Raw genomic sequence first — 27,321 nt, 5'->3', positions numbered from 1 at the left:
TTGAGACGTGACAGGCCAGCTCGTATGACTGGATCACTGTCATGGATGAGTATAAACTGTCCAGAAAGGACAGGCAGGGGAGAAGAGCAGAAGTTGCACTGTATGTTAAAGAGCCATATGATTGCTCAGAGCTCCACTATGAAATGGAGATAGGCCTGTTGAAAGTCTCTGGGTTAGGGTCAGAGGGGAGAGAAACAAGGATGATGTTGTGGTGGGGGTCTGCTATAGACTACCAGACCAGGAGGAAGTGGTGGATGAGGCTTTCCTCAAACAGCTAATGCACGTTTTCCCAGTCACAGAACCTGGCTCCCATGGGGGATTTCAGTCCCCTTGATACCCGCTGGGAGGGCAATACAGCAGTGCACCGGTGTCACAGGGCACTGAGGTGCCCTGCTCCCAAAGAGCAGAAAACTGCTAGAGAAAGAGCCCTAGCAGGGTATAAGGAGCCCAGCTGTGGGTTGCCAGGGCAACCAAGAGGTCAGCTGACCAAAAGGGGCAGGGCCTGGCTCCCTTTATAAACCCAAGGAGCTGAGGCCAGAGGCAGTTCCCTGCCAGCAGCCATTGAGGAAGGAGCTCTCTGCTGCAGAAGAGAAGAGAAGCGAAGCCTGCTGAAAGAGCAGCACATGATACAGCTGTGGGATGAAGAACCCCGGTAGGCCAAGTGTTGTTATAGCCAGGCGGCTTATGTTTCTGTTACTATTTGTTACACCGGTGGTTTGGGTGAGGCTATTAGGGGTTGGAGGAGGCCTCATAGGAAATTCACAGCGGAGTGTGAGGTCCCCAGCGCCAGTGAGGGCACAGCATTCGGGATGTATAGACCCCAGCCCCCGAGAGAGGGCGGCGTGGCAGAGAAGGCCCCCGAGAGAGGGCGGCGTGGCAGAGAAGGCCCCCGAGAGAGGGCATGGGTGGAGACAGAGAGAGAGACCAAACAATGTCTATTCTAGCTGCGAGGCTTGGGGCGTGGTATAAGGGGTGGTTGGAGCCATGCGTAGCCCATAAGGCTAGGGTGCCCCAAAGCACCCGTTTGCAGGACAAGACCCATGAGGGGTCTGGGAGTTCATGGGGCCAAAAGTAACCGTGTCCAAGGAAACGTAAGGCAGCCTCCCTAATATATATTGGAACATCAAAGACGTGGCGGGCGAGAATTTGAGGGTGCCCTTGGGCCAATTTGGCACGGGAAGGGGGGCCTCGAGGAGACCATGGCCCTCCTGTAGGACCCTGCCGTGGCAGCCAGCAATCCAGGAAGTTTTTGGAGAGTGTTGGAGACAACTTCCTGGTGCAAGTGCTGGAGCGGCCAACTAGGTGCTGTGCTCTTCTCAACCTGCTGCTCACTAACAGGGAAGACTTAGTGAGGATGTAGTATTAGATGGCAACTTGAGCAGCAGCAACCACGAGATGATTGAGTTTAGGATCCTGAGGAACAGAAGGAAGGAGAGCAGCAGAGTAAGGACCCTGGACTTTAGAAAAGCAGACTTCCAACTCGCTCAGGGAAATGATGGGCAGGATCCCCTGGGTATCCAGTCTGAGGGGAGAGGAGTCCAGGAGAGCTGGCTCTACTTCAAAGAAGCCTTACTGAGATTGCAGGAACAAACCACCCTGATGCACAGGAAGACTAGCAAGTAAAGCAGAAGAGCAGCTTGGCTTCACAGGGAACCAACTCTTGCAGAAGTAACAACACAAAAAGGAAGCTTATAAGTGGAAAATAGGACAAATTACTAGGGTGGAGTATAAGAGTATTGCTTAGGCATGCAGGGACGAAATTAAGAAGACCAAAGCACAACTGGAGTTGCAGCTAGCAAGCGAAGGGTAACAAGAAGGGTTTCTACAAGTATGTCATAGCAAGAGGAAGATCAGAAGTGTGGGTCATTTACTGAATGGGGGAGGCAACCTAGTAATAGAGGATGCAGAAAAGGCTGAAGTGCTCAATGCCTTTTTTATCTCGGTCTTCACAGGCAAGGTCAGCTCCCAGACTACAGTGGTGAAAGAATAAGTTAGGGACTAAATAGAAAAGCTGGATGTGTAGCAAGTCCATGGAGCTGGACACAATGCCACTCAGGGTGCTGAGGGAGTTGGCAGTTGTGATTGTAGAGCTACTGGCCTTAATCTTTGAAAACTCATTGCAATTGGGAGAGTTCCTAGATGACTGGAAAAGATCAGATATGGTGCCCATCCTTAAAGGGAAGAAAGAGGATCTAGGGAACTACAGACCAGTCAGCCTCACTTCAGTCCCTGGAAAAATCATAAAGCAGGTCCTCAAGGAATCCACTGTTAAGCACTTGGAGGAGAAGGTGACTACGAACATTCGGTATGGGTTCATGAAGGGCAAGTCATGCCTGTCCAACCCAAGAGACCTTGCCGAATTGGATGACTGGATCAATAGAAATCTCATGTGGTTCAATAAGGACAAAGTGCAAAATCCTGCACTTAAGAGGCAGAAGAATCCCATGATCTGCTACAGGCTGGGGTGGCTAAACAGCAGCTCTACAGAAAAGGACCTGGGGATTACAGTGGGTGAATATGAGCCTACAGTGTGCCCTTGTTGCAAAGAAGGCAAATGGCATACTGGGCTGCATTAGTAGCATTGTCAGCAGATCAAGGGACGTGATTATTTCCCCTCTCTTCAGCACTGGTGAGGCCAAATCTAGAGTATTGTGTTCAGTTTTGGGCCCACCACTAAGAGGATGTGGACAAATTGGAGAGAATCCAGTGGAGGGCAACAAAAATAGGGGGCTGGAGCATGTGACTCTTGAGGATAGGCTGAGAGAACTGGGTTTATTTAGTCTGGAGAAGAGAAAACTGAGGGGGGACTTAATAGCAGCCTTCAGTTCCTAGGTAGAGCCATAATGTCCTCAGTGGTGACCGATCACACAAGAAGGAGCAGTGGTCTCAACTTGCAGCAAGGGAAGTTTAGGTTAGATATCAGGAAAAAAAACATTTTTACAAGGAGGGTGGTAAAGCACTGGAACAGGTTACCTAGAGAGGCTGTGGAATCACCGTCCTTGGAGGTTTTTAAGACCTGGATAGACAAAGCCTTGTTTGGGATGATCTACTTGGGTCTTGCTCTAATCAGGGGGTTGGACTAGATGACCTCATGAGGTCTCTTCCAACCCCAATTTTCTATGATTTTATTACTAACCAAATACTGTTCTATATGATGGGTACTCTTGAAAAAACAATCTTGTATTCTCAATTTAATCAGAAATTTATAAAATAATGAATTTGACAGATACAAATTATTAAACTGTTGTGACATTCTGATATTTTTAAGGAACACTAGAGATGGTAACAATCACATGAAACATACTATGTGAATGTAGCTGCATTTTTTGTGCTCCTTGCCACAAACTAGCAGCAGCAGTAAAGGTACATTCATTAAACAGCAATATATATTTCTATGGGTTTGACTTTGGATGAGGGTTCTCTGATTTTAAACATTTTAATTCTATGACTGGCACTGAAATTTACTGTGGTGTAACATTTTATTTATATATTTACATTATTATTATATCTTGAGACTGAGTTAAGAAAAGTAAGATATGCATTATCATTCCATTTTGATGAAATAACTTGGTTAATTCACACTGCTTTTTCCCAGTCCCAATATTGTTTGAAAACAGGATTCAGCATCCCGAAGAGACCTGTAAACCTTTTTGTGGAGCTGTTAATTGATGTGAGAAATGCCAAACAGTACTTTAAAGCCTTTAACACCTCCATATTCATCAAAAGTGAAATTTCATCACAATCAATCTTGCTCTCTTGATCAATCATATTATGATCGTCTTGATTCAAGGTTTCCTGGCCTAGAAGAAGTTGAAGTGTTTTGTAACTCCTCATTGGTTGCCTCTCGAAACAAGGGCAAGCCCTCATCTGTAGCCAGAGCTGCTATCAAGTCCTTTTTGTCTAATGGTTAGGAAGTGAAACCCCTTTCAGGGAGTCTTTCCTGGGAGACCATGGGATTTTACAAAGTTGTTTTTTTTTCTCTTGAAACAGTTGATAATTGTTTTTAGCTTTATATCTTGGCATGCCTTAACAATGATATTACCACAGTCTAGCAAGTTTACATTTTTGCTGGCATCCACGTTAAGAAGAACAATAGTCTGGTTTGTGCCGTTCAATTTGTAATGTCCCTTCAGGTTCTTAGTCCTACTCTGACCCATAGATTGTGTCAAAGGGTGCAAGTTTAAGAATAGAAATTTGGATGTTGAATGCTGGATGTTACAGAGAACACATTTTATGGCATGTATTAAGCAATTATTCAATAAAAGACAATCTTATGGCCCTGAGTGCAAAACTGGTAATCACTCTTGCTTGACTGCATGATGAAAATGTCACCTATTATCGAGACATTTGCTGAATTATCATAATTGAGGGAAGATCAGTAAAGTCCTTTGGAAAACATGCAAGGCATTTTTATTTAATCACCAACATCAGACATTTGTCACTCCTACCTATAGTGGCAGAGACAAGTAAATTTATCCTGTTCTGTGCAACTTTTCCATTGTCCTTCGAAACTTTTCCCTCCACCATTTATCCTCTGTCAGGGCGGCCTTTCAAATACAGTCCTGTTTCATCCACATTGTAGATGTCACCCAGGAAAAACTTCTCCAGAGTCTGAGGAAATTGTTCAATTTGCTACTGCTCAGCTGCTGTTACCATTTCTCTTCATGCTTCTTTTTGTGACACGTTAAAATGTTTCTTCCAACTGGTAAACCAACCAACCATCACTGAGTCCAATTGTGGTAGCAAGCTGAAGGGCTTTTCTTTGATTACAGGTCCAAAAGACATTCCTCCCAATGCCCTCTTTTCTTTGAACCATAGAAAGCAAATCTCCTGTTTGAAGTTAACTAAAACTTTATCCTTTTGCTTCCAGACTGCATAAAACTGACTTGTACAAATCCCACTTGACTGCAACTTGGTTCTGATTAGTATCAGGAACTCAACAGTCTTAGATATTCTCAGCATTTTCTTTAAGCAGGAGACTTCTTGGAATTTTGTCACTGGACTGCAAAACAAGGCAAGATCCTGGGCTTTCCTTGCACTGGCAAGTAGTAAACTGGGTGCCCAGTGAATCAGTACAGTCTTGGGGCTAGGACTGACAACCAAATAACTGTTGGTCTTATCCCTGGGACCACACTGGAGCCAGTTGGAGATGGAGCTGGTTGGATATTTTGGTGGAATCACAATGCTGAAAAAAAAAAGAGATCAGCAGATTGATGGCTCCAGCCTGGGGACAAGACCCAAGTTTCCAACTGAGTCCAGTGTGGTTCTGGGATTGAGACTGGCAATCAGCTTGATTGTCGGTTTCAGCCTCAGAACCATGCTGAAGCCAGTTTGAGATCCCAGTGTGGTCCAGAACACAGACTAAACACTCAGCTGATTGTGGGTCCTGGCCCCGAGACCACACTGGGACCGAGGCCAGACCTTTGCCATGTAGCAGGAATCGGGCTGCGTGGCAGGAACACTGCAACACGATCAGTTTAAGGTGTGATGGAAACCAGCCACAAAATTATTACACACTTTGTGGAATCATTTTGTTGCTCATTACCTGTTTTATTAAGCTATTAATGCCTGTACATGTGGTCAGGTTACCATTTAAGATGCAATGAATAAGTTAATTGGTGTCTTAAGTATAAAATCAGCCAGAGGCCCAAGGTATCATTCTGGATCTTCTCAGCCCCAAGAACAGACTAAAATACGATAGGGAGTATTTAACTTTCTTTGGCTTGTAACGGCATACCAAATTATATCATATTCTGTCCCTCTGTGTGCATAGGCATAAGAATGGATTGTACAAATCTACCTGTACCAGCTTTATGTAATTCTGGAATTCTTTTATGCCAGGAGAATCACCAGTGCTTTCTTTAGGGCAGCCTTCTGGTTGCTTTGTAGTGTCAGAGAAGCTAGAAATAGCTGGAAAGGATCTTGAGGATCTGGGCCAAACATCTATTGCTATGTCCTAAGAAAACTGTATTTGAAACGTGTTCTTAATAAATTATAGAAAATTAGGGTTGGAAGGAACTGCAGGAGGTCATCTAGTCTAATCTCCTGCTAAAAGCAGGACCATCCCCACCACTTCTGTTGCCTTTTGCTGGACTTTCTCCAGTTTGTCCACATCTTCTCTGACTGGGGGCCCTAAAACTGGACACAATTCTCCAGATGTGGCCTCACCACTGCTGAACAGAGGGGAATAATTGCTTCCCTTGATCTGTTGGAAATTCTCCTACCAATATAAACCAGTATGCTGTTAGGTTTTTTTTTGTTAAAAAAAGGGCACACTGTTGGCTCATATTCAAGCTTATTATTCACTTTAACGCCCAGGTCCTTTTCTTCTTGCTACTGCCCAGCCAGTCATTCCCCAGCCTATACTGGTGCATGGGATTATTCTGTTTCCTAAGTGCAAGACTTTGCACTTGTTCTTATTGACCCACATCAGATTTCTTTTGGTCCAATCCTCCAATTTGTTGAGGTATCTCTGAATCCTAACCCTACATTCCAGTGTATCCACTACTCCCCCCAGCTTGGTGTCATCTGAGCGTGCACTCTATACCATCTGCCAGGTCATAAATATAGATATTGTGCAAAACTGGCCCCAGTACCAACCCCTGGGGCACTCCACTTGATATTGGCTGCCAACCAGACATCAAGCCACTGATTACTATCCTCTGTGCCTGACAATCCAGGACAGTTTTCTATCCACCATGCACAACTGAATGTTCCTAATAACATTGTCCAAATGCTTAGAAATGGATTCCTTGAGGAACTGCTTCATGATTTTTCCAGGGACTGAGGTGAGGCTGATGGGTCTGTAGTTCCCTGGATCCTCCTTTCTTAAATATGGGCACTGTATTTGCCCTTTTCCAATCATCCAGGACCTTTCCTGATCACCATGAGTTTTCAAATATGATGGCCAGTGGCTCTCCAGTCACACCAATAAACTCCCTCAGCATCCTTGAGTGCATCCCCTGTGGCCCCATGGACTTGAATACCTCCAGTTTTTCTAAATAGTCCCCAACTGTATTTTCACCACAATTGGCTACTCACTTCCTCCCCAAACTCTGCTACAAGGTGCAGTAGCCTTCAGCCTTTTCTGTATTCTCTATTACTCGGTTGCCTCCCCCGTTCAGTAAAGGACCCACACTTTCCCTGATCTTCCTTTTGTTGCTGACATACCTTCTTGTTATCCTTCACAACTCTTGCTAACTGCAACTCCAGTTGTGCTTTGGTCTTCTAATTTCATCCCTGCATGCCCAAGCAATACTCTTATACTCCACCCTAGTCATTTGTCCTATTTTCCACTTATAAGCTTCCTTCTTGCGTTGTAGCTCCTGGAAGAATTCCCTGTTAAGCCAAGCTGCTCTTCTGCTTTACTTGCTAGTCTTCCTGCGCACCAGGATGGTTTGTTCCTGCAATCTCAGTAAGGCTTCTTTGAAGTAGAGCCAGCTCTCCTGGACTTCTCTCCCCTCAGACTGGATACCCAGGGGATCCTGCCCATCATTTCCCTGAGCAAGTTGGAAGTCTGCTTTTCTGAAGGCCAGGATCCTTACTCTGCTGCTCTCCTTCCTTCCATTCCTCAGGATCCTAACTCAATCATCTTGTGGTCGCTACTGCCCAAGTTGCCATCCAATACTACGTTCCCCAGTAAGTCTTCCCTGTTGGTGAGCAGCAGGTTGAGAAGAGCACAGCACCTAGTTGGCTGCTCCAGCACTTGCACCAGGAAGTTGTCTCCAACACTCTCCAAAAACTTTCTGGATTGCTGGCACATCGCTGTATTGCCCTCCCAGCGGGTATCAAGGGGACTGAAATCCCCCATGGGAGCCAGGTTCTGTGATTGGGAAAACATGCATTAGCTGTTTGAGGAAAGCCTCATCCACCACTTCCTCCTGGCCTGGTGGTCTATAGCAGACCCCCACCACAACATCACCCTTGTTTCTCTCCCCTCTGACCCTAACCCAGAGACTTTCAACAGGCCTATCTCCATTTCATAGTGGAGCTCTGAGCAATCATATGGCTCTTTAACATACAGTGCAACTCCTGCTCTTCTCCCCCGCCGGTCCTTTCTGGACAGTTTATACTCATCCATGACAGTGATCCATTCATACAAGCTATCCCGTCAAGTTTCAATTATTCCAGCCACATCATAGTTCTGTGACTGTGCAAGGACTACACAGAAATGCAGCAGAATACATCTAGCTATACTATCCTTAGGATGATATATTTCAACAGGGACCTGTATTCCTGAATGATGGCTATCCCGTGGGAAATTTGAAGTTTTCAGGAAATTTAATGAAAAGAGACCTTTATTACCTAATCAAAACTGCTTTTTTTCACTAATAGAGTTCCTATAATTAGAGTCTAAATGTCACAATATTTTAGGACACTACAAAAGAATCCATTGAAATTGTAGTTCGTGGGCTGATATACTACCAGTTTTGCTAGCCTACAAAAGTATCAGCATACAAGTGTCCTCTTTCCTGGTATACAGAAACCCATACTAACTCTCCCATCTAGCTGTGCCATGCATGCAAAATAGCTTGACTAAGGCTTCCTCATGGTGAGTATTCTTCTCCAGCTAGCTCAAATCCAGCCAATCACCCCCCCCCGCCCTTTTTTATTTCTTTCAGTCCTGCTAAAAATGGGAAAAGAGCTAGGTGGCTGTAGGAGCTTAAATGAGAATTCAGCTATCAAATGTCTTTTTGAAGTGGGTCTCAATTCAGAGAAGGAAAATTAATAGAATGTGAAAGGGAACCTCAAAGGAGGAAGAGAGCAGGTGTCAAAGATAGTATGTGCCTGACGAAAGCAGAGTGGAGAGTGCTTTAGAAAAGAGAGAGAATCTTTTCCCACCCTTTCTTTCTCCTCAGTTTCATATCACATTAAATTAGGATCACGCATACTTTTGTCTCTTCCTTCTTGTGGAGGTGCACATGACATCTCCAGAAGCTTGATAAATAATTGACAGTTTGAAAATCACAGCAGAATCCTCCTTTTCTTATTTATTTGCTGAGCACACTTTGCATGCCATTGAAGTAACAATTTTACTCTTTTCCCATACTTCATTTCTGGGAAGTTTTCAGCAGCTGCTATCTCACAATCTGATAGAGTTAGAGATATATGTTTTAAAACATCTGACAGCTGCAATTCTAAGCTGCTTTCATTTAATACACAAGTTTGGTTTCTAGCAGTTCTTAAGAAAGTGGCTTCAGAGATCGTGCTAGAATTGAAATGGGTAAATTCAAAATACTTATCAAAACTGTGATTTTAAGATATAATCTTTCAACCTGCATGACTACACACACACATGCCGTATACTAGAGGGCTCCCACTTGACCATTTAAGACATCTATACCTAACCTTGTTGGTTAAAGAGATGCCAACCTTACAGTCATTGCTGATCTATTTAGTAGAGTTGGCACCCCGTACAGCAAAAACCTGGACATACAGATTATTATAAACATTACTGCCCATTTTAAAGAGAAGAGAAAGAAGAGGAGTGAGAGAGAACTCTAGATATAAATTAAACAAGTAAATATAAGACAGAGACAAATATTAGCAGGAAGGGACTAAATGAGATGAAAAAGGAAAATATCACCAACGCACAATGTTAAATGCACTGTTAATTTCTTAATGTTGGAAGAAAAATGTCTCTAACAGAATAAATTGGTGAAAGAAAGGGTAGAGTCAACTGCCCATTCTTTAGGTGGGAAATTTCATCTTTTAGAACCTGAATCTTTTCAAAATCTTGTAACCACCATTTCCTGTGGTCTCGCATCTATGGCAGAAGTCTTTTTAGCAAATTTCACTGAAAATCGAAGAAAAAGAGTTCAAATCTAGGGCCATTCAATTCTATTGATGGTCTGTATCTCTGCTCACGCAACTCCCTAAATCTTCCAACCAGAAGCCAATTCTACCCAGTTTGTTCAACACAAAGCCTAAAAAAAAGGTATCTTTGTCCCTGTTCATTTTCAGCTTTTCACATTTTAAAAGTACATATGAATAAGTGTGCATGCATGAGTTGCACATGGTCAAATCAAAGATTTATACAACTCCCTATTAGCAGCAACTCCAATTTGTATCAGTGCATCAGGCGTTTCACACCTGCAACTGCAGAGTATGCAAAATATGCACATATTTAAAGATTTAGGCCTGAAATTAGAACCAAATGTTTTGTCACACATGTCATGTTCTGTCAAATTATAAAGACAGATACAAAAGAACACATTTAAAAAGATTTTGTTTAAAAAAAAATAAAATACTGATTTGCTATAGAGTTCTGCTCTTTTAAGAACACTTTCCCTTTTACAATTTGGAAGTACTGAACAAAGAAGAAATTAACTAAGCCAAAAATCAGTACTTTACCCTTGAAAAGACCAACTGCTTGTAGTTTAAAAAGGAAAAAAAATAGTGCAGTTTGACTAAGTGTTCTATCTCCTAAGAGATATTATTTATTAGTGTCAAACTCTGTGCCATGAAATTATTTTACAATGAAATTAAATACCTGATTAATCACAAAAGGAATGGGATTTAGGCTAAACTGGTAAAATAAATTACATGATTAAAGAGAATGATTTCTAATATAAATTAATCCTAACAAGCAAGTCTTCTTTCTTGCTGCATTAATGCCCCTTTTGCTAAATAATTAAAAACATCACTTCTCAACATTCCCTATTAATTTAAATGGAGCAGTTTTACTGCAGAAGAATAAGTACTATTTTGAAGATCCAAGGAAACAGCTTTTGTGTTTGTTATTAACATAATTTGTAATTTATTGTCATTTTTGCTACATTTTTGGTTAAAAATAAATTATACAATAAGACTACAAAGTCTGTCTGCACAATTCTACCCATTCTGACACCTCTAATTTTAAACAACTTTTCCCCCAAAAGTTTTCTGGTGTAACCATTTAAAACAAATGAAAATTCTTCCAAACTTCTTCCAAAAAATAACAAAGGTCGAAGATCATGATTAACCAATGAACTCAATAAGGGAGAGGCATAAATCTAGAGATGAATATATAAAATTTAGATTATAGGTTATGTCCGGGTAAGATGTACACATTTGTATAAATGTGTAATTGAAACATACTAACTCTGCATTTGCACCTACAAGAGAATGTCTGTATATGCAATTAGTTGCCTAGGATGAATATCTGTATATTTTTTGCAAGTGTATTTCAGAATACAGGTTTTGAAGTGCTGACTCAACTGGACACATCTACACAACATGCTGACTGTGCAGTAGCTCGTTACTGTTATGCAGTAGCATTCTATGGGACGAAGTGTGATGCAATGCTACTGTGCAGTAGTAATCATCTAGTGTGCAGTCAGCATCACCTAAAGGCCATCTGGCAACGCTACTGTGCAGTAACTCCAATTACTGCGCAATCTGACTACGTAGTAATAACTATACCAGGGGCGTCCAACCTTTTTTGAATATGGGGCCAAATCATGATCTTTTTATCACCCAGTGGGCCAGCAGGAGCGGGCACTCACGCGGCCTGTCCAGTCCAGCCGCGGCCTGGAGGGGCAGGGGTCAAGGGGCGTTTCCTGACCCCACTGTGTCCTCCCTACCGCCGGCGTGGCCTCGAGGATGCTTCCACACCTGTGCATCTGAGCTCAGCAGCCAGGGGCACATGCGGGGACACTACAGGGGGGTGTGGGACAGGCAGGGACACCCCCCTGCTCCCTCTCCCCTGGGGCAACACGAGCCCGACCTGCAGGGCTCCCTCCCTCCCCAGGGCGTGTGACTCACCACCCCCAGCGAAATGTCTGCGGGCGCGGGGGGATGTGGGAAGGAGGGAGAGGTGCCAGCTTCCCGCCACAGCAGCAGTGGCAGCAGCATCTCCTGCAGGCCTGGCCACAGCATCCCTCCGCACTGGCATCCGCACCCCCCACACCTGCCTGCCCGCTGCACCGCGACCTGCTCTGGCCTACACGGCCAGTGGGACTCGCACAGGGCGGGGCCAGCATGCAAATGAGGAAGAGAGGGGCGGGGCTAGGACAGGACAAAGTGAAATGAAGGGGGAGGGGAGGAGCCCCACTGTGTCAGAAACGCCAAGCTGACAAAGTGCATGTAGGAACCTTGTCCCTTCCCCAGCCCTTCAGCAGCCATTAGCAAGCTGCTGAGGGGCTAGGGGAGGGAGAAGGGGTGGGAATGAAAGTAAACAGCATTTACTTTCATTTCCCGTCACAGCACCACAGGCCACAGAAAATGGCTTGGTGGGCCACATGGCGGCCCGTGGGCCATATGTTGGACAAGCCTGAACTATGCAGTCAGCGCCTTGTGTAGAAATGGCCAGTAAGTAGTTACTCCTATCCTTAATCCCTGCTCCAAAACACCTTCAAAGAACTATTAAAAATCGATACTTGCCAGTTAACCCATCAAAACAACAACTGTGCATCTATCCAAGATTTTTTTCTAAATTACCCCCTTCTACCTGCCCCCTATTCCCAGAATCTCTCTGCTCCTTAATTATCCCTCAGATCAAACATGTTTCCTACTCATGAACGTCATATGCCACCTGAGGCGGGGGGCGGCATGACAGTGACCGCCTGCAGGTGGCGGTGGTGTTGGCAGTGTGCAGGGAGCTCTTGCAGGTGGCTGCAGCGGTGTCAGTGGTGAAGGAGGCGGGGGTGGCAAGCGCTGACCGGCAATCTCAGGGGGTGCACGTGCACCCGCATGCACCCCCTATGCATTGCCAATGTTCCTACTTATCTTCTCTGAACAAATAAAGTCACAATTGCTATGTGACTCTGGGTTCTATGTTAAAGGCCCCGTGCACCTCACCCTATTTTTTTTAACACTGGTTTCTATCTGAGAGAACAATGAAGATAAAAAATTAAAGCAAGCAGGCTTAGTGCGAGGGACAGACTGGCTTCTCCCAGAAGTCCCAGTTATCTTTGGAGTCCAATTTTGCAAGGCTCAAGTGGATGAACACATATGAAGACAAGGTCCCTGTACTGAAAAGCACCAAATGTCAGCAGGTACTTCAGTGGAATGAGGAAAGGAAAAAAGCTACTAGCATTTTATGTACATTTATGTATGTTTTAATAAATGTATCACTTAAAGACAATTCTAATGATATAAAAATACCAAAAGATATCATAGCTGTCCACAGCACCGTTAACTCTGATTTCTTATGGATATCACAGTAGCCATGATCTTGAGGAAAGATATGAAGGTGGAGAAGGTAGTGGCCTATTATCACTTCCAGTTTCTTAAAATTTTCTTTTGAACATCCTAGTTTGTAAACCTCACTTATGATCCAATATGAATACTTGTGTTAAATAAAGACAATACTTTCCTCAAGAATTCCTGTTTTGTTCATTAAAAAGGATGTATTCAGCCTGGAGTTCCTGTCAAGTGCTCCTAAAGTTTCTCTTGATCAACAGCTCATTACTGAAATTATATTCGCGGATATACAGCATTTGAAATAATTTCAGTCAGACATATATTAACTGCATTATAATAAATATCATAACACAGACTGTAACTTGAAAATTACTTACAGAACAAAAGTTCATATAAATCAAAGAAATATATATCATCAGATAATAATTAAAATTCTGTTGTAAGTGCTTCTCCTTCAGCCAGGCTTGAGTTGAAACAGTCTGAAACAGTTTTAATAGTAGCAACAAACCACAGGTAAGATAGAAAATTAAATGTTATAGAATTAAAATTGTGATTATTTTTAATTAAAAGAAATTGTACAGTAAATAAATAAACATTTTCCTAGAAAAGTTTTAGGTCACAAAGGTGTTTCACTGTATTTGCACAGCTGACCTGCTAAAGTATACTTGTGTGCAGCAAGCACATGTGCCCTTCTAGCTTCACTCTATAGTGCAATTAGGGACAGAACATACCTGTTACAGTTTTTGTTTTGACAGGGCTGCTGGCATACTCAGAGGCTTGATTTGACTGTTGTTTTGCCAAAGGTGCACTTCCAACCGACACCTCATCCTCTTTTTTCCTCGTTACTGGCAAACCCAGAGGAACAGTTCCTACAGGCTGCTAGAAGGAGAAAAAAAAAGTATGTAGTAACTAAATCAGAGAAAATTAGGATATGTAATAAAACATGACACCACCATAGAAGCTGCTTCATTAACTGTTGATTTCCCCTAGGAAAAATCTTGAATTAGTAATTAGAGCATGTATATTGTGAAAACAAATTTACATATTGAATACCTTCAGTAAGTATCAAATAGATTGTAATTTTTAAGTGTTTTCTACCCAGATCTGTATATGCAGCTCTTGATATTCCTACTAATCTATATACTCAAGTGCTCAATCTCTGACCTGTAGGCCAGAGCTGGCCCACAGCCCCATGCCATCCGGCCCATGGGGCTCCCCATGAGTTCCGAAATTTGGTAGGAGGAGAACAGTGACAATGCACCCATACTGCCAAATCTCTAGACCCATTGGGAGCCTAGGGCCCAGTGTATTGGATCCAGTGCCTGATCTCAGCCTGCAGGGCTGAGTGGGGGCAGAACTGCACCTGCAGGACACAATCCCAGTACTGTGGGGTGCAAAAGAGGACAATGCTAGGCAACCTGGGAGCCAATCCTGGCAAGCAGGGACAGGAGGTGGTCATGCTGGGCCCTGAGACCCAATCTCAGAGAGGGCAGGAGGAGGCCATGCCAGGCCCCTGGGAATCAATTCTGGAGAGGTTGGTGCCAGGCCCCTGGGACCCCAATCCTGGCACATGGGCAGTGGGAGTGGGTGGTGCCAGGCTGGCAGAACCTAATTCTGGTGCTCTGGGGGGAGCAGCAGGCCCCTGGGATCCAATCTTGGTACATGGGGCAGGGAGGGGGGTGGTACCCAGCCCCAAGGCCAGATCTGGCCCATAGATGGCCTGTGGGGGCAAAAGGCTGAGCATCACTGCTATATACTGTTTGAAATTATTTTTATTAAGTGGGCAGGGAATGCTCAAAATTGAATCTAAGCAGCATATAATAATCTAACCAATTACCAAAGGATACCCTGAAATAAGATTTCACAGGTTTCACAGACATTAGGACTGGAAGGGACCTCGGAAAAATCATCGAGTCCAACCCCCTGCCCCAGGGGCAGGAAGTCAGCTGGGGTCACAGGATCCCAGCAAGATAAACATCCAATTTTTTCTTGAAGGTGTTCAGAGTAGGTGCCTTAACCACCTCTATTCCAGACCTTGGGGGCTCGGACAATAAAGAAATTCTTCCTTATGTCCAGCCTGAAATGGTCTTGCAGGAGTTTATAACCGTTCGACCTTGTCATCCCTTGGGGGGCTCTGATGAACAATCGTTCCACCAGATCCTGGTGAACACCCCGATAAACTTATAGGTGGCCATCAGATAGCCCCTGAGCCTGTGCTTTTCCAGGCTGAAGAGTCCCATGGCTCTCAGCCTGTTGTCGTAAGGTCTGTTTTCCTAACCTGATCATGTGCGTGGCTCTCCTCTGGACTCTCTCAAGCTTCTCCACATCCTTTTTGAATTGTGGAGCCCAAAACAGGACGCAGTACTCCAGCTGTGGCCTCACCAGGGCCAAGTACAACGGGAGAATGATGTCCCGGGATTTACTTGAGAAGCATCTATGGATGGAAGCCAGCATTTTGCTCGCTTTACTAGCTGCAGCATCACATTGAAGGCTCATGTTCACCTTGTGGTTAATCATGACCCCTAAGTCCCTTTCATCCGTAGTGCTAGCCAGCATAGCACTGCTGAGCTTATAAGGATGCTGCAGGTATTTCTTCCCAAGGTGGAGAACCTTGCATTTTTCAGTGTTAAACACCATCAGGTTCTCGTCCGCCCATTTGCTGAGCCTGTCCAGGTCAGCCTGGATCGCCCTCCTGTCCTTAGGTGTAGATGCTTTACCCCAGAGTTTGATGTCGTTGGCAAACTTGGCTAGTCCGCTTCTGATACCAATGTCCACATCATTAATGAAGATGTTAAATAGTACAGGCCTAAGAACAGAGCCCTGGGGAACCCCACTGGTCACAGGGCACCACGATGATTGACTTCCGTCAACCACCACCCTATGGGTCCTGCCATGGAGCCAATTCCCCAGCCAGTGGATCATGGTGGACTCGAGGCTGCAGTTGGCCAGTTTTGTCAACAGGTGATCAATGGATACCAGATCAAAGGCTTTTTCGAAGTCAAGATATACAACATCAATCTCCTCTCACTCGTCCAGGTGATAGGTCACCTGGAAGTAGAAGAAAATGAGATTAGGCAAGCAAGATCTACCCACAACAAACTCATGCTGGCTATCCCTCAGGATGTTGCCATCGGCCATCGCTGAGGATGGCCTCTTTGATGATTTTTTCTAAGACCTTCCCTGGGATAGAGGTCAGGCTGATGGGCCTGTAGTTTGCTGGATCCACTTTCCTCCCTTTCTTGAAGATAGGCACCACATTGGCCTTCTTCCAATCTTCGGGCACTTCACCAGAGCACCAGGAACTCTTGAAGATCCATGCCAGGGGTTGAGCTATGATGTTAGCCAGCTCCTTGATTACCCTAGGGTGTAAACCGTCAGGGCCAGCTGACTTGAAGGTGTCCAGCCTGTCAAGATGTTCTTTCACGAGGTCAGGATTGATGGAGGGCAAGGGCTCTCCCTCATCTGGGCCTTGCTGTCCCGTAATGGGCAGGGGCAACCTGTGTTGCAAAGTACTCATTTAGTAGGTTGGCTTTTTCCTGGGCATCAGTTGTCAGCTGTCCCTTCTGGTTTAGCAGGGGTCCAATGTTGCCCTTGCTTTTCCTCCAGCTCCCCACATACCTAGAAAGGACTTTTTATTGTCCTTGATACTTTTAGCTAGTTGGAGATCTGTCGCAGCCTTTCCCTGTTTGCTCTCTGCAGCTCTGGACCAATGTAGAGTATTTCTCCTTGGAGGTGGATCCACTCCTCCACCCTTTGTAGGTCTGTCTTTTTAGATACAGGAGGTCCGCTAGTGTCCTGCGGAGCCAAGGGGGCTGCTGTGCCCTTTTGCTGCCTTCCGTCCGAGATGGGACAGACTTTGCTTGCACTTCCAGGATCACTCCTTTGAGGAGCAACCACTCATCCTGAACTCCCCTCCCCTTTGGGTCATGGTCCCTTAGGGCCTCACTGACGAGCCTCCTGAGCTTGTCAAAGTCAGCTTTCCTGAAGTTGAGGACTTCAGTGTTGCTGACTGTCTTGCCAGCTTTACGGAAGATGGTGAAGGTGATCAGCTCATGGTCACTGTCACCCAGCTTTCCATCGATTGCTAGGTTGCTGATTAGGTCTTCCCCGGTTGAAAATACCAGGTTGAGCAGTGCTTTACCTCTCGTTGGCCCGTAGACCTCTTGTGTCAGATAGAGCTCATCCACGCACGAGAGGAAGCTTTGTGACCACTTGGATTTAGCTGTGTGTTCTCCCCACGAGATGTCTGGGTAGTTGAAGTCTCCCATGACAACCATGGACCTGGATCATGCGGCTTCAGCCAATTCCCTGGCAAACTCCTGGTCAAGCTCTCGACTTTGGGTGGGAGGTCTGTAGTAGACTCCCACCATCGTGTCCCCTGTGCTGTGTTCCCTATGGATTTTAACCCAGAGAGAGTCTCCAGCCATCCACCCTGGTTGCCAATGTCAGCTAGCAGGGATGCGTAGCTCTCCTTGACATTGAGAGCTGAGGTTAACTGAAGTTTCCAGGAACAAAAAGATTTTAATCAAGAATCATGAATTCTAAGGTATCTTAAATAATATTAAATTGTACAGCCCTTTACATCTGCAAAATAATCCACAAATCAATGAAAACACAAAGTGAAATGAAGTAACCATTGTTATTATTTATATAAGGCTATATGTGCTTTTAGTGCTTTACAGAAAAGAGCTTTAGTTCAAGTACCCCGCCGCCATTTTTAAGAGCGTGGATGCTGATATAGAAGACGCTGCGGTGCTTTACTCAGAGTGGTTCTCGGAGTTGCTCTAATTAAAGTGCTGCCCTTCCACCCCCAGAGCACATGGGAAAGTGCCCACAATGGCAGCGAAGTTGGTGTTTAGGGATCACTGATGCAATGCTGGTAACACTGGCTCCAGCAAGGATGCTGGCATTTGTGAAATGATCTTTCCACTTGATGTGGAGGATTTTCCAGAGGTATTGTTGATGTTACCTCTCCAGGTTCTTGAGATGATTATGATAGGTCACCCATGGTTTACATCCATAGAGGAGAGTGGGGATGATGACTGCATTGTAGACCTGGATTTTGCCATCTTTTCAGGGAGCATAATCAATTAAGACATGTTGAAGCTATTTATCAAAGGAAGTACTTCTGGTCCTGTGCTGGATCTCTCATCCATGTTCATTCTTTGAGAGAGATGGCTACCAAGATAGGGAAAGTGCTCAACTAACTTTAGGGTCTCTACCTCTATGGTAATTTGGGAAGAGGGGGGTCACATTCATGGCCCAGAGCAGGCTGATGGAACACTTTCTCTTCTCAATGTTAAGAGAGAGGCTCAGAGTTTGGTAGGCTTCTGCAAAGAGATCAAGCAGAGTTTGGAGGTTTCCCTCAGTGTGCACAAGGATTATTAGGTAAATAGTAGGTACATCTGATATGACAATAGTTGCCAACATATGACAGTCAGTAGGAGAAAACTACTATGTACTCTCACTGTTGATTTTACTGAAGATTATTATTTAAAGATGACAACAATTTCTCAGAAGATCAGGCAGGAGGAGAACATGATTTTTAATCAATTATTTTATTGTTTAAATTTGTTGGGATTGAAGTGATAATGTAATTCATATACTTGGGAAGTGAGAAACCTCACACGTTGCAGAAGAAATCATTGTGGGGAAACAGTTCGTGTGAGGCAGAGCAATATGCTTGTAAATCTTCCCCAATGGAAAACAGATCACTACATTAACCAGCGCACAAAAAAAAAATCATCCAAGGATAGAGACTGCAAAATACCTTTAACAGAGCTCAGAAAGTCCACAAGGAAAATAAAATTAGTGCAAGAAAAACAAGCTGTCCATCAGAAAAGTCAACATCAAACTAAGGAAATAGTATGCTTTAATCATAGCCCAAGGAAACCAATCTAGCTACCTCCACTGTGTACTGGATAAATGAAGCATCTTAAGATACATGCACATCAATCAGAGCTGTGTGAAAAAAGGAAAAATCCCCTAAAAATCCATTCTGGGCAAACATAAGAATATACCATTTGGCTCCACAGAGCAATGCCAAATGAACTTCCAAACAGTATGATAAAATAATTTTCAGGAACAAAACCAGGACAAAGTTACTATTTAATAACACTGCACTTTTAAAATTTAGCAGCTTATGTTAATATGACTTCATTGGCAAAAAAAAATTGCAGCTTTTCTAACAACTATGGAGAGCCCCATTCCTGCCATGATATGGCATTTCTAGATGTGACATGGCAATAGGGCTAGCATGCCAAATTCAAGGGGTGACTTCAAAAGACTAGAGGTTTTAAGAGATAATGAAATCAGCATGATGGAAAAATATTGTTTAAAGAGACAATATCTAGTTCTGAGCCACTATATAACTGGATCAGCAACATTTTATTATATGTTAAACCATAAGACACGCAGGGGAAAAAAAGACTATCACAGCCAGACAAAGCTGGAAAAGATTATGACCAAATATTGAGTGTATGAGTGCTGATCTGGACAATAAAACAGCTGTTTCATCTTTGCTTACTGAAATCAAGCCTGATGTTTCTGTTGATGACGCCCAATACAATCTTGTCAGTTTTTTGGCAAAACCTTGATGGTTAAAAGTATGCAGTAGATGAAAGATCAATGTTGAACTGGATGGAAAAGGATCATCAAGATTTGGGCTTTAGCCACAAACTGACGAGGAAATTGTGGCTTGGGAAATAGCAGATGACAACAGTACCACAGCTGTGGCAAAAGATGATGAATATGATGGGAAAAGAGATGCTACGGTCAAGTGTTATCATCAGCATTTCATCACAACATCAAAAAAAATACATATAAACTTTACTGCATATTTCTTAAAACACTTAATTGAGAACCAAGCCTTTTGGTTACTAACAACGTATTGTAAGGATAAGGATACAGAATATTTAATGTAACTATGAAACAAATTATAGCCTTTGTAGTCTACTGAACAACACTGAAACAAAAGGGAGTTTACTGCAACAAAGGAGACAGTAGGCTAGCATTTGTGTAACAAAGGAAAATAAAACAAATTACACGCCAATTTATCAACTGATCTTGAAGAAATTAAAAGATGAATCTGGAAATGAATCAATCTTCAGAGGGACTTACATTTTTAATTATGCTCAGTACGCTATGTTGCAAAAATGTTTAAAGTTTTAATGAATAAAAGCTATATTGATTTAATTAACATTATTTACACTTTCATGTTAAAACCTCTGCGGCTCCCTTCTATCTTTCCCTCCTTCTGCTTGCAGTAAACATTCCTTCCTTTTGATGACTGACATATTAATTCATTTCTCCTGCACTTTCCTGGGTTGCAGATTCCCCAGAGAGTACTTTCTTGGATCCTCCCCGCTGCCCTCCGGCTCCCCGCCCCTATCCTTATATAGTTTGTTTTTAGTATCTCCTGAAGTCAGTCCAGGCATAGATTCCAGAATGGGTGAGCCCCTGACTCCTTGAACACTCCTTGGAATAGGTCTTTTGGTTTTCCATCTGGTTATCCCTAGGCCTCCCTCAGGCCCCTAAAACAAGTTACATTTACAAAGTGATTAACAGGTTAATCACACTTTAAATAGTAACCTACGCACACATTCAAGTCAATATAAGGCTTGATAATACAGTAAAAAAAACCAATAAAACTATTCCATATGTAATGTGTAACAACTCTGTGCTTGTTTGTATCACTCCTTAAATTGTACATGTGGCCAGTTGGGGCTGGCCCATGACAGATCCTGACACTGAGCTGAGTGCCAGGGTCCCCAGCATGGTCCCTAGAACGCTAGAGTCTAGGTTGCAGCTGTCCTGGCAGCCCAATCTTCGGGTCCCCATGAGCCAGGACATGTAAAAATCCTGTGTGCTCTTCAGCTGGGCATCACATGCATTTTACAGGTCCCCTTACACCAGGACCTACAACACCATGTACTGCCCCACTGCAAAGCACATGATTGTGACAGGGCCATTTCAGGGCTGGGTCTCAATGTCAGCTCGCCCACCTGTTTAGGGCAGTTTGCCCCGTCTCATCTGTCATGACTTGCTGTTATAAAACTGGATGTTAAAATGCGGGAGGCTGCCCATTTAGTGCCCTGATTTCTAAGGCATTATACATTGCTCCTACCTCCCCTATACTATGTACCTTCCTTTGCACATAGCATCCAGATTACCATCCCAGCCCCCACCTTTGGCCACCCTCATTGGGCTCCATGCCCCTCACACACACACTGTGCTCCTAGCGTCTGGGCTCTATGCCCTTTCCAGACTCTGGGCTCCTTGCCCCACTCTGGACCCCCTTGTTCCTGCCCACTTCTTTGCTGGGTTACCTATCCAGCTGGGGATATAGGGCAGCCCATACTCACCTTTCACTAGGGAGGCAACTGGTGTGGCATTTCCTGGGGACCACCCCGCCACACCATCCTACCTTAGTAGGTTGTCGTTTTCTGTCATTCCCCAGGAGCCTCCTGCCACTCCCATAGCTCCTACCCTTACTTCCAAGATGTAAGCAGGAGCTCCAGGCAGGCAATGTTCTCCCTACAGCTGCAGCCAGCAAACTGCTGGCTTCCCTACTCAGGCCTGTGCTTATTGCCAGCAGCTGAGCCCTCTTCTCCAATCAGGCAGTCCCCTACTGCCATGTGACTTGGGGAGTGCAACCACCTGCAGGCTGTTCTGCTGCTAACTCTAAGCCCTTAAAGTGGCAGGCATCAAAGGTGCTCTGCCACAATGAGGTTTTTATAGGTTCCAACTCAAGAGGGGAACTGTAAAAATTCCAGCTGAGGTTTTGGCCATCAGCTGATTATTGGCTGTGGCTGGGGACCTGACTAAGCCAGTTTCAGATCCTGGCTTGGTTCCAAGCTCCATATGGCAATCAGGTTATTGCTGGCACCCAGGTTTCAGATTGCTGGTGCAGGAGGAGCCCGGGATCATTGACAAGGCATGTATGGCATGGCAAAAGGCACAATTGTTGGGATCACAGTTTGGATCCCATAGCACCTTAAACTGCAAATCTGTCAGGAGCCTCAGAGGGCTACCTTCAGTTCAATTTCTGATGAGGGAATGCACCCAGAGTCAAGAGCAGCAAAGTGACCAGATCGTCTTAAAAATAAAAAGCCCATATTTTATTGCCTGAAAGACGACAGACAAGAGTCCTTCTGCTTGAAGCCCAAGCAGTCTCTGTTAGGGAAAACATTCCCAGCTGTTCTCTCTCAAGCCTCTCAGGCTGCTCTTGTTCTGCCTGTCTCAAGGCTCTTCCATTTCAGGACCATTTCTCAAGTGCACCGTCTTTCTCTCCCAGGTATCAAAACACAGCAGGGAACCACTTCAGATGCTTGTTGGGAGCCCCCTTGATGTATCAAAATGGAAAGACAGAGGCCCTAATTATACTAAAGACTGCTAAACTACCAGACAAGTGCACTCCATGCAAGATGTTCCACTCTCAGCTGATGGAAACAATCAGGTGAATATTAAGAAACACTGTATAAATCCCTTTGATAAAGCTTTTCCACCATATCCAGAAAGAGGATCACTGCATCAGTTTTACCCAGAAGAGAAAGTGCCAACCAACTCCCAACAGAACTTTATAAATCTCACAAAAAGAAAAAAGCCAGATACCCCACAAAGTCAATCAAGCACCTTATTATTACTAAATTAAGTAGTATAGAAGAGCTTAGATACTACAAAAATTTATATTTACCTCAAAAAATAATGACAACTATCTAAAAAGTAGAGACCAATGGTATAGTGCTTTTCTCATTGCCTTACATATAGAATAAGTGTTATTTGGTATTGATTTCTCTCATTTCCTGGTCCCTTACAATAAAGTAGCAAACTCCATAATGTAAATTTAATATCCTTGCCCAAAAACTATGCCTCCAACTTTGAAAATCCTTACTCATATTAAGACTTCTCTTTGCCTATTGAGTTCTCATTAAAATTGAATACAGACAATGTTAAAAAATATTGTAATATTGATACTGTAATTAATAATTCCTTTCTTACCAATGAATTCAGTAAACTCAATTTAAGCTTGCAACACTGAAGTTTTAAGAAAGTTATCTATGATGATCAGTAACATTTACAAGGATAGTTACACTTTTAAAGTTGAATCATTCTTCTTAAAACATGAAGAAATTAATGTGTAATAAACATCATCTACAATTTAAATAATCAAATCGAGGATTTGAACATGGCTTTAGAAAATCAAAATAAATAACCTAGTACTTTAGGACTATATTATAAAGCAGATTTAGAGGTTTATTGTCTATCTAAACATCACACTCCTCCGATATTATAACAATAATAGGTTAAAACAACTCCTAACACTTTTAGCAATGGCAAGAAATCAGAAGAAAAAACATGTTCTCTATTTTTCCCCATGTGCTTACTTTAACAGAAAAGCTTTTGGCAACCTAAATATGACAATCACTTCAAGCTCCCTCAATTAAAAACAAGCAAAAAACCTCCCACCTCTTCTTTAAGTTCTGGCAATACATTTCTAGTGGTAGATTTGTTGCATGAAGAATCCTTTAAATGTGTGTTTCCATAGTCATTAAAATAATAGGGAAGATGATGCTGTTTGACTAACAGCAGAAAGCAGCTCTGATTTCATGGCTCAGAAGGTATTAGATAACTACCAATGAGCAGTTTTACTGATGCTTTAGTAATGTATATAATCATATATTTTATGCTACAGCAATAGTAATTCTTTAAAATTTACATATTTCCATAGTCAATGGGACTGAAATTGATTTTTTTTTTAAATTAGGTAGTCAGTCTGACTCTGGAACCAATAACAAATGAAATCAAATAAAGGCATAAAAACAATAAAGAGGAGATCAATTTAAAAAAATAATCTACCAGAAACAAACTCTCAAGTATCCGTAGTGTACTCAGAAAGGGAAATGTGCCAGCTACCCAGTTATACTAATGTTACAATATTCTTTAAGGATAATTAGAACTTTGACCTTGACTATAATAAACTGATATGTACTGTAGTATAAAGAAAACACTCACTAAAAGGAAAAAAACAAATGCAGCCAAGTGACTGTCTTACCTAACTTCCCTCTGTAGTTTCAAGTAGTTAAGTTAGTGTTCATTCTCTCATATAAAAATCTGTTCTCTATTGTTCCTGGCAGAGAACCCTTGTCATATTCTAATCCAAAAGTAGTTCATTTCAGTGTTTTATACCACAGCCACTACTGTGAATCTTTCTAAAAAGTAACCATAAATATAAATTAGCATCATCGATCATCCTTAATAATACTGGAGAAGTTTTCCTCATGTTTCTAGATGACTCCCTGAATAAAACGGCTGCTCATTCAACTGCAGACTTAAATGACTCCAAAGTTACATTGAGAGAAGGATCATTGTGGAATGTGTAGGAACCCTACATCTCAAGTTTCTTTCTGAAATAGGAGCTCCAATTACTGTATAGGTAAATAAGTTTTAATTCTCCTTTCATTGATTATCAGTATGTCCATTCTACTCATGGTGACTCACAAGCAATGAACAGTTCTAAGACTGCAATTCAGAATTACCACAGAAAAGAAAATGAACATACCACTTACCCAAATGCAACCTTTGCTCTGGAGGCCTCAGTCAAGAGGCATTGTTTTGTGAATATGTGATTCCCACATAATAACACGTCAGAGATACGAATATTTTTTTCCAGTAATGTTGCTTAGGCTGCCTGACTTCTTGCAGGGTGAGCTCTAACAGCAGTGGCATGGCAACTCATGACAAGTTCTTACACAGCGGAAATCCAGTTCAGCAGTTTCTGACTGATGCAATTTTGCACTTCATTTGTTCTGCAACAGAGACCAGTAGCCTGGCCAGAGATGTAAACTGTTTCACCTTGTTCATATAGAACATCAAGGCTTTCCTGATATCTACAGCGCACAAAGAATCTTCACCTTGGGTGCCTGTGACATAGGAAAGAGTACTAGAAGATTAATTTGTTGATCTGGATGCAGTATTGACTAGGAATTTCTGATGTGCTCAAATAGCTTGGGGCGGGGGGATACCACATAAGGAGGATCAGTCATCATTGTTGCTTTAGTCTCACCAATTCTTCTTGCCAAAGTGATGGTCGCAGAGAGAGATTGAATTGACAAGCGAATATAAAAGATGCTGTAATGAATCAGACCTCTTTGAGCCTTGGGCAGTGTACAAAGCATACAGATCCTTACTTCTCTACATCAGAGGAATGTAGTAAAGGTAATGACAAATGGGGCAGTAACTATCTTCTACACTAGCAGGCTGGGCAAAGCAAAACCCTCTCCAAGATGCAAGAAGCAACAAGTCTCTGAAATTGGTGCACCATACACTGGATGTCTCTGTCAGAGCTATACTTAGTACAGAGTGCAAAACTATTTAGTAAACAACCTGTGCAGACACTTTACCTGCAGTCAATAATGGGATAATCAAAGACTCCACCCTTCATAATAACGCCTGAGAATGGAGGCCTATTTGGAACTCAGAATGACAAGATCTATCAAGAGTTCTGTTTCAGAGGAGGAAGCTGGACTGGTTTTCTACCTGATACTTTCTTATTCAACTGATTGGGAAGACTCATTCACAGCTACCCACCATTCCCTGCAATGGTCAGAGTGCTCTGCAAGATAAATTGTGGGACTCAGCTTGCCACAGCTAAGAAGGTTCTGCAGTTCAGCACTGCAGTGTTTACAACATTTGTAATTCTGCTCTTGGATCTACTGATGCAGCATAACATAACATTTATTCTTCCTTTTGTAGCTTGCTGCAAGATGGTGGTCAAGTGTGAAGCAGTACTGCTCTGCAGTTGAAGGTATTCTGCTGAATCACAAAAAGGACTGACCCGAGGAAAGGACCAAGTGAAATGGACAAGGTTTTTGGTATCAGGAGATTATAGCACAGCAGACCTCGATTTGAGACTTGGGTTACTTGCTGAAGCAAAAACGTTATAATATGTCCTTCAATTGCATCATGATTCATCTGGCAGCTGTTTTAATACCAGACCTACTGATGGGATTATATTTAATCTTTTTCTACCCTACCACTGTTAGGTTTCTAGAGAGGTTAGGCAGGGTATCTTCTCATTAAAAAGCCAGGCTGTCCTTTGGACGTGAATCTGGTACTTTCAGTCTTTAGGGCTAGTGACAGAAGCTACACATAAACCAGTTCAAGTGATCAGAAACTGGTTTAAACCTGTAACAGAACAGAAGTACAGCACACATAAACCAGTTTCAAAATGGCTGAAACCAGTTCAAGATAAACCTGGTTGAATGTAGTATCAGACTTAACTGATTTGGGTCAAATCAGTTTCTGAAACATCTGTCCCAGACCCCTTCCTGGTTCAAATTAAATCAGAGTCCTCCAGCATGCTTTCCAGCCTTGGGCTGGGCTGTGCTGTCTGCTCTAGCAGAGAAGGGTTAGGGGGAGGCAGAGACTGCTGCCTCCCCACCCAGGCAAACCCCACCTGGGGGCTGGGGCCAGGGAGTGGGGTTAACCCCCCCTTCCCCCCCGAGTACAGAACTACTCTGCCCCGCTAAAAACTTACTGCTAGCTGCAACTGTGGACAAAAATCCCAAAGTCACCTAGAAACAGGAAGGGGAAGTGATGAGCAACCCCAAAGAGTTCTGCTTCTGTGATTCTGGACTACAAATCCAAGAGACCTTGGGGATAGCAGGAAAACTAAATGCCCATCAAATCAAAAGTGAATGTGTCCCTAATTGTTTCTCAGTTTAATCTCTGCATCTTAGACTAACCTGCAACATCTGAATACATTCAACCTTGGGCTTTTTGACTTTTAGGCAAGGGGTCTGCTTCAAACTGTTGTAAGTTGCTCAGTGTTTCACTCTTCTTTGTTAACCAGGTTCAAAAGACAAATTAATACAGGGTAGGTCTAGTAGTAGGTATTAGTAGGGCTTTACCCTCTAAATCAGAACTTCTAGGCCTCTAAATGATAAAAACTGTAGAGGCATAAGGGCAGGAGAACAGTCTTGATAGGCCTTGCGTAAGTACTCTGCTTTAAGTACTTCGGGACAGCTAGTAACTGACATTCAGGAATAAAACTGAACTCCTGAATGCCCAATTTCACCAGACCAAGGGGAAAGACAAGCGAGATAAAGCTCATAGGGGGCATGATGGGAATGACAGCCTCCCCACTGTGGATGGTGAGCAGGTGCAATACCAATTAGAAAAATTAGACATTTATAA

The 27,321-nt window shown here is 43.2% G+C and overlaps 1 protein-coding gene across 1 annotated transcript in view; it reads right to left on the bottom strand.

The window, feature by feature from the left end:
* The window catches only part of LOC102383327 (vacuolar protein sorting-associated protein 13B-like), a gene marked incomplete at its 3' end in the record, with an annotated part of 448,314 nt that overhangs the window by 147,469 nt on the left and 273,524 nt on the right, over positions 1 to 27,321 (bottom strand). Inside the window, exon 8 of the mRNA XM_025193225.1 lies at positions 13,857 to 14,004. Coding sequence (XP_025049010.1) covers positions 13,857 to 14,004 — 148 coding nt within the window. The remainder of the gene's footprint in view (positions 1 to 13,856; positions 14,005 to 27,321) is intronic.

This window comes from Alligator sinensis, unplaced genomic scaffold (genome assembly GCF_000455745.1).
Source record: "Alligator sinensis unplaced genomic scaffold, ASM45574v1 scaffold497_2, whole genome shotgun sequence".
Classification (NCBI taxonomy): Eukaryota; Metazoa; Chordata; order Crocodylia; family Alligatoridae; genus Alligator; species Alligator sinensis.
This window is presented reverse-complemented; position numbering and strand designations above follow the sequence as displayed.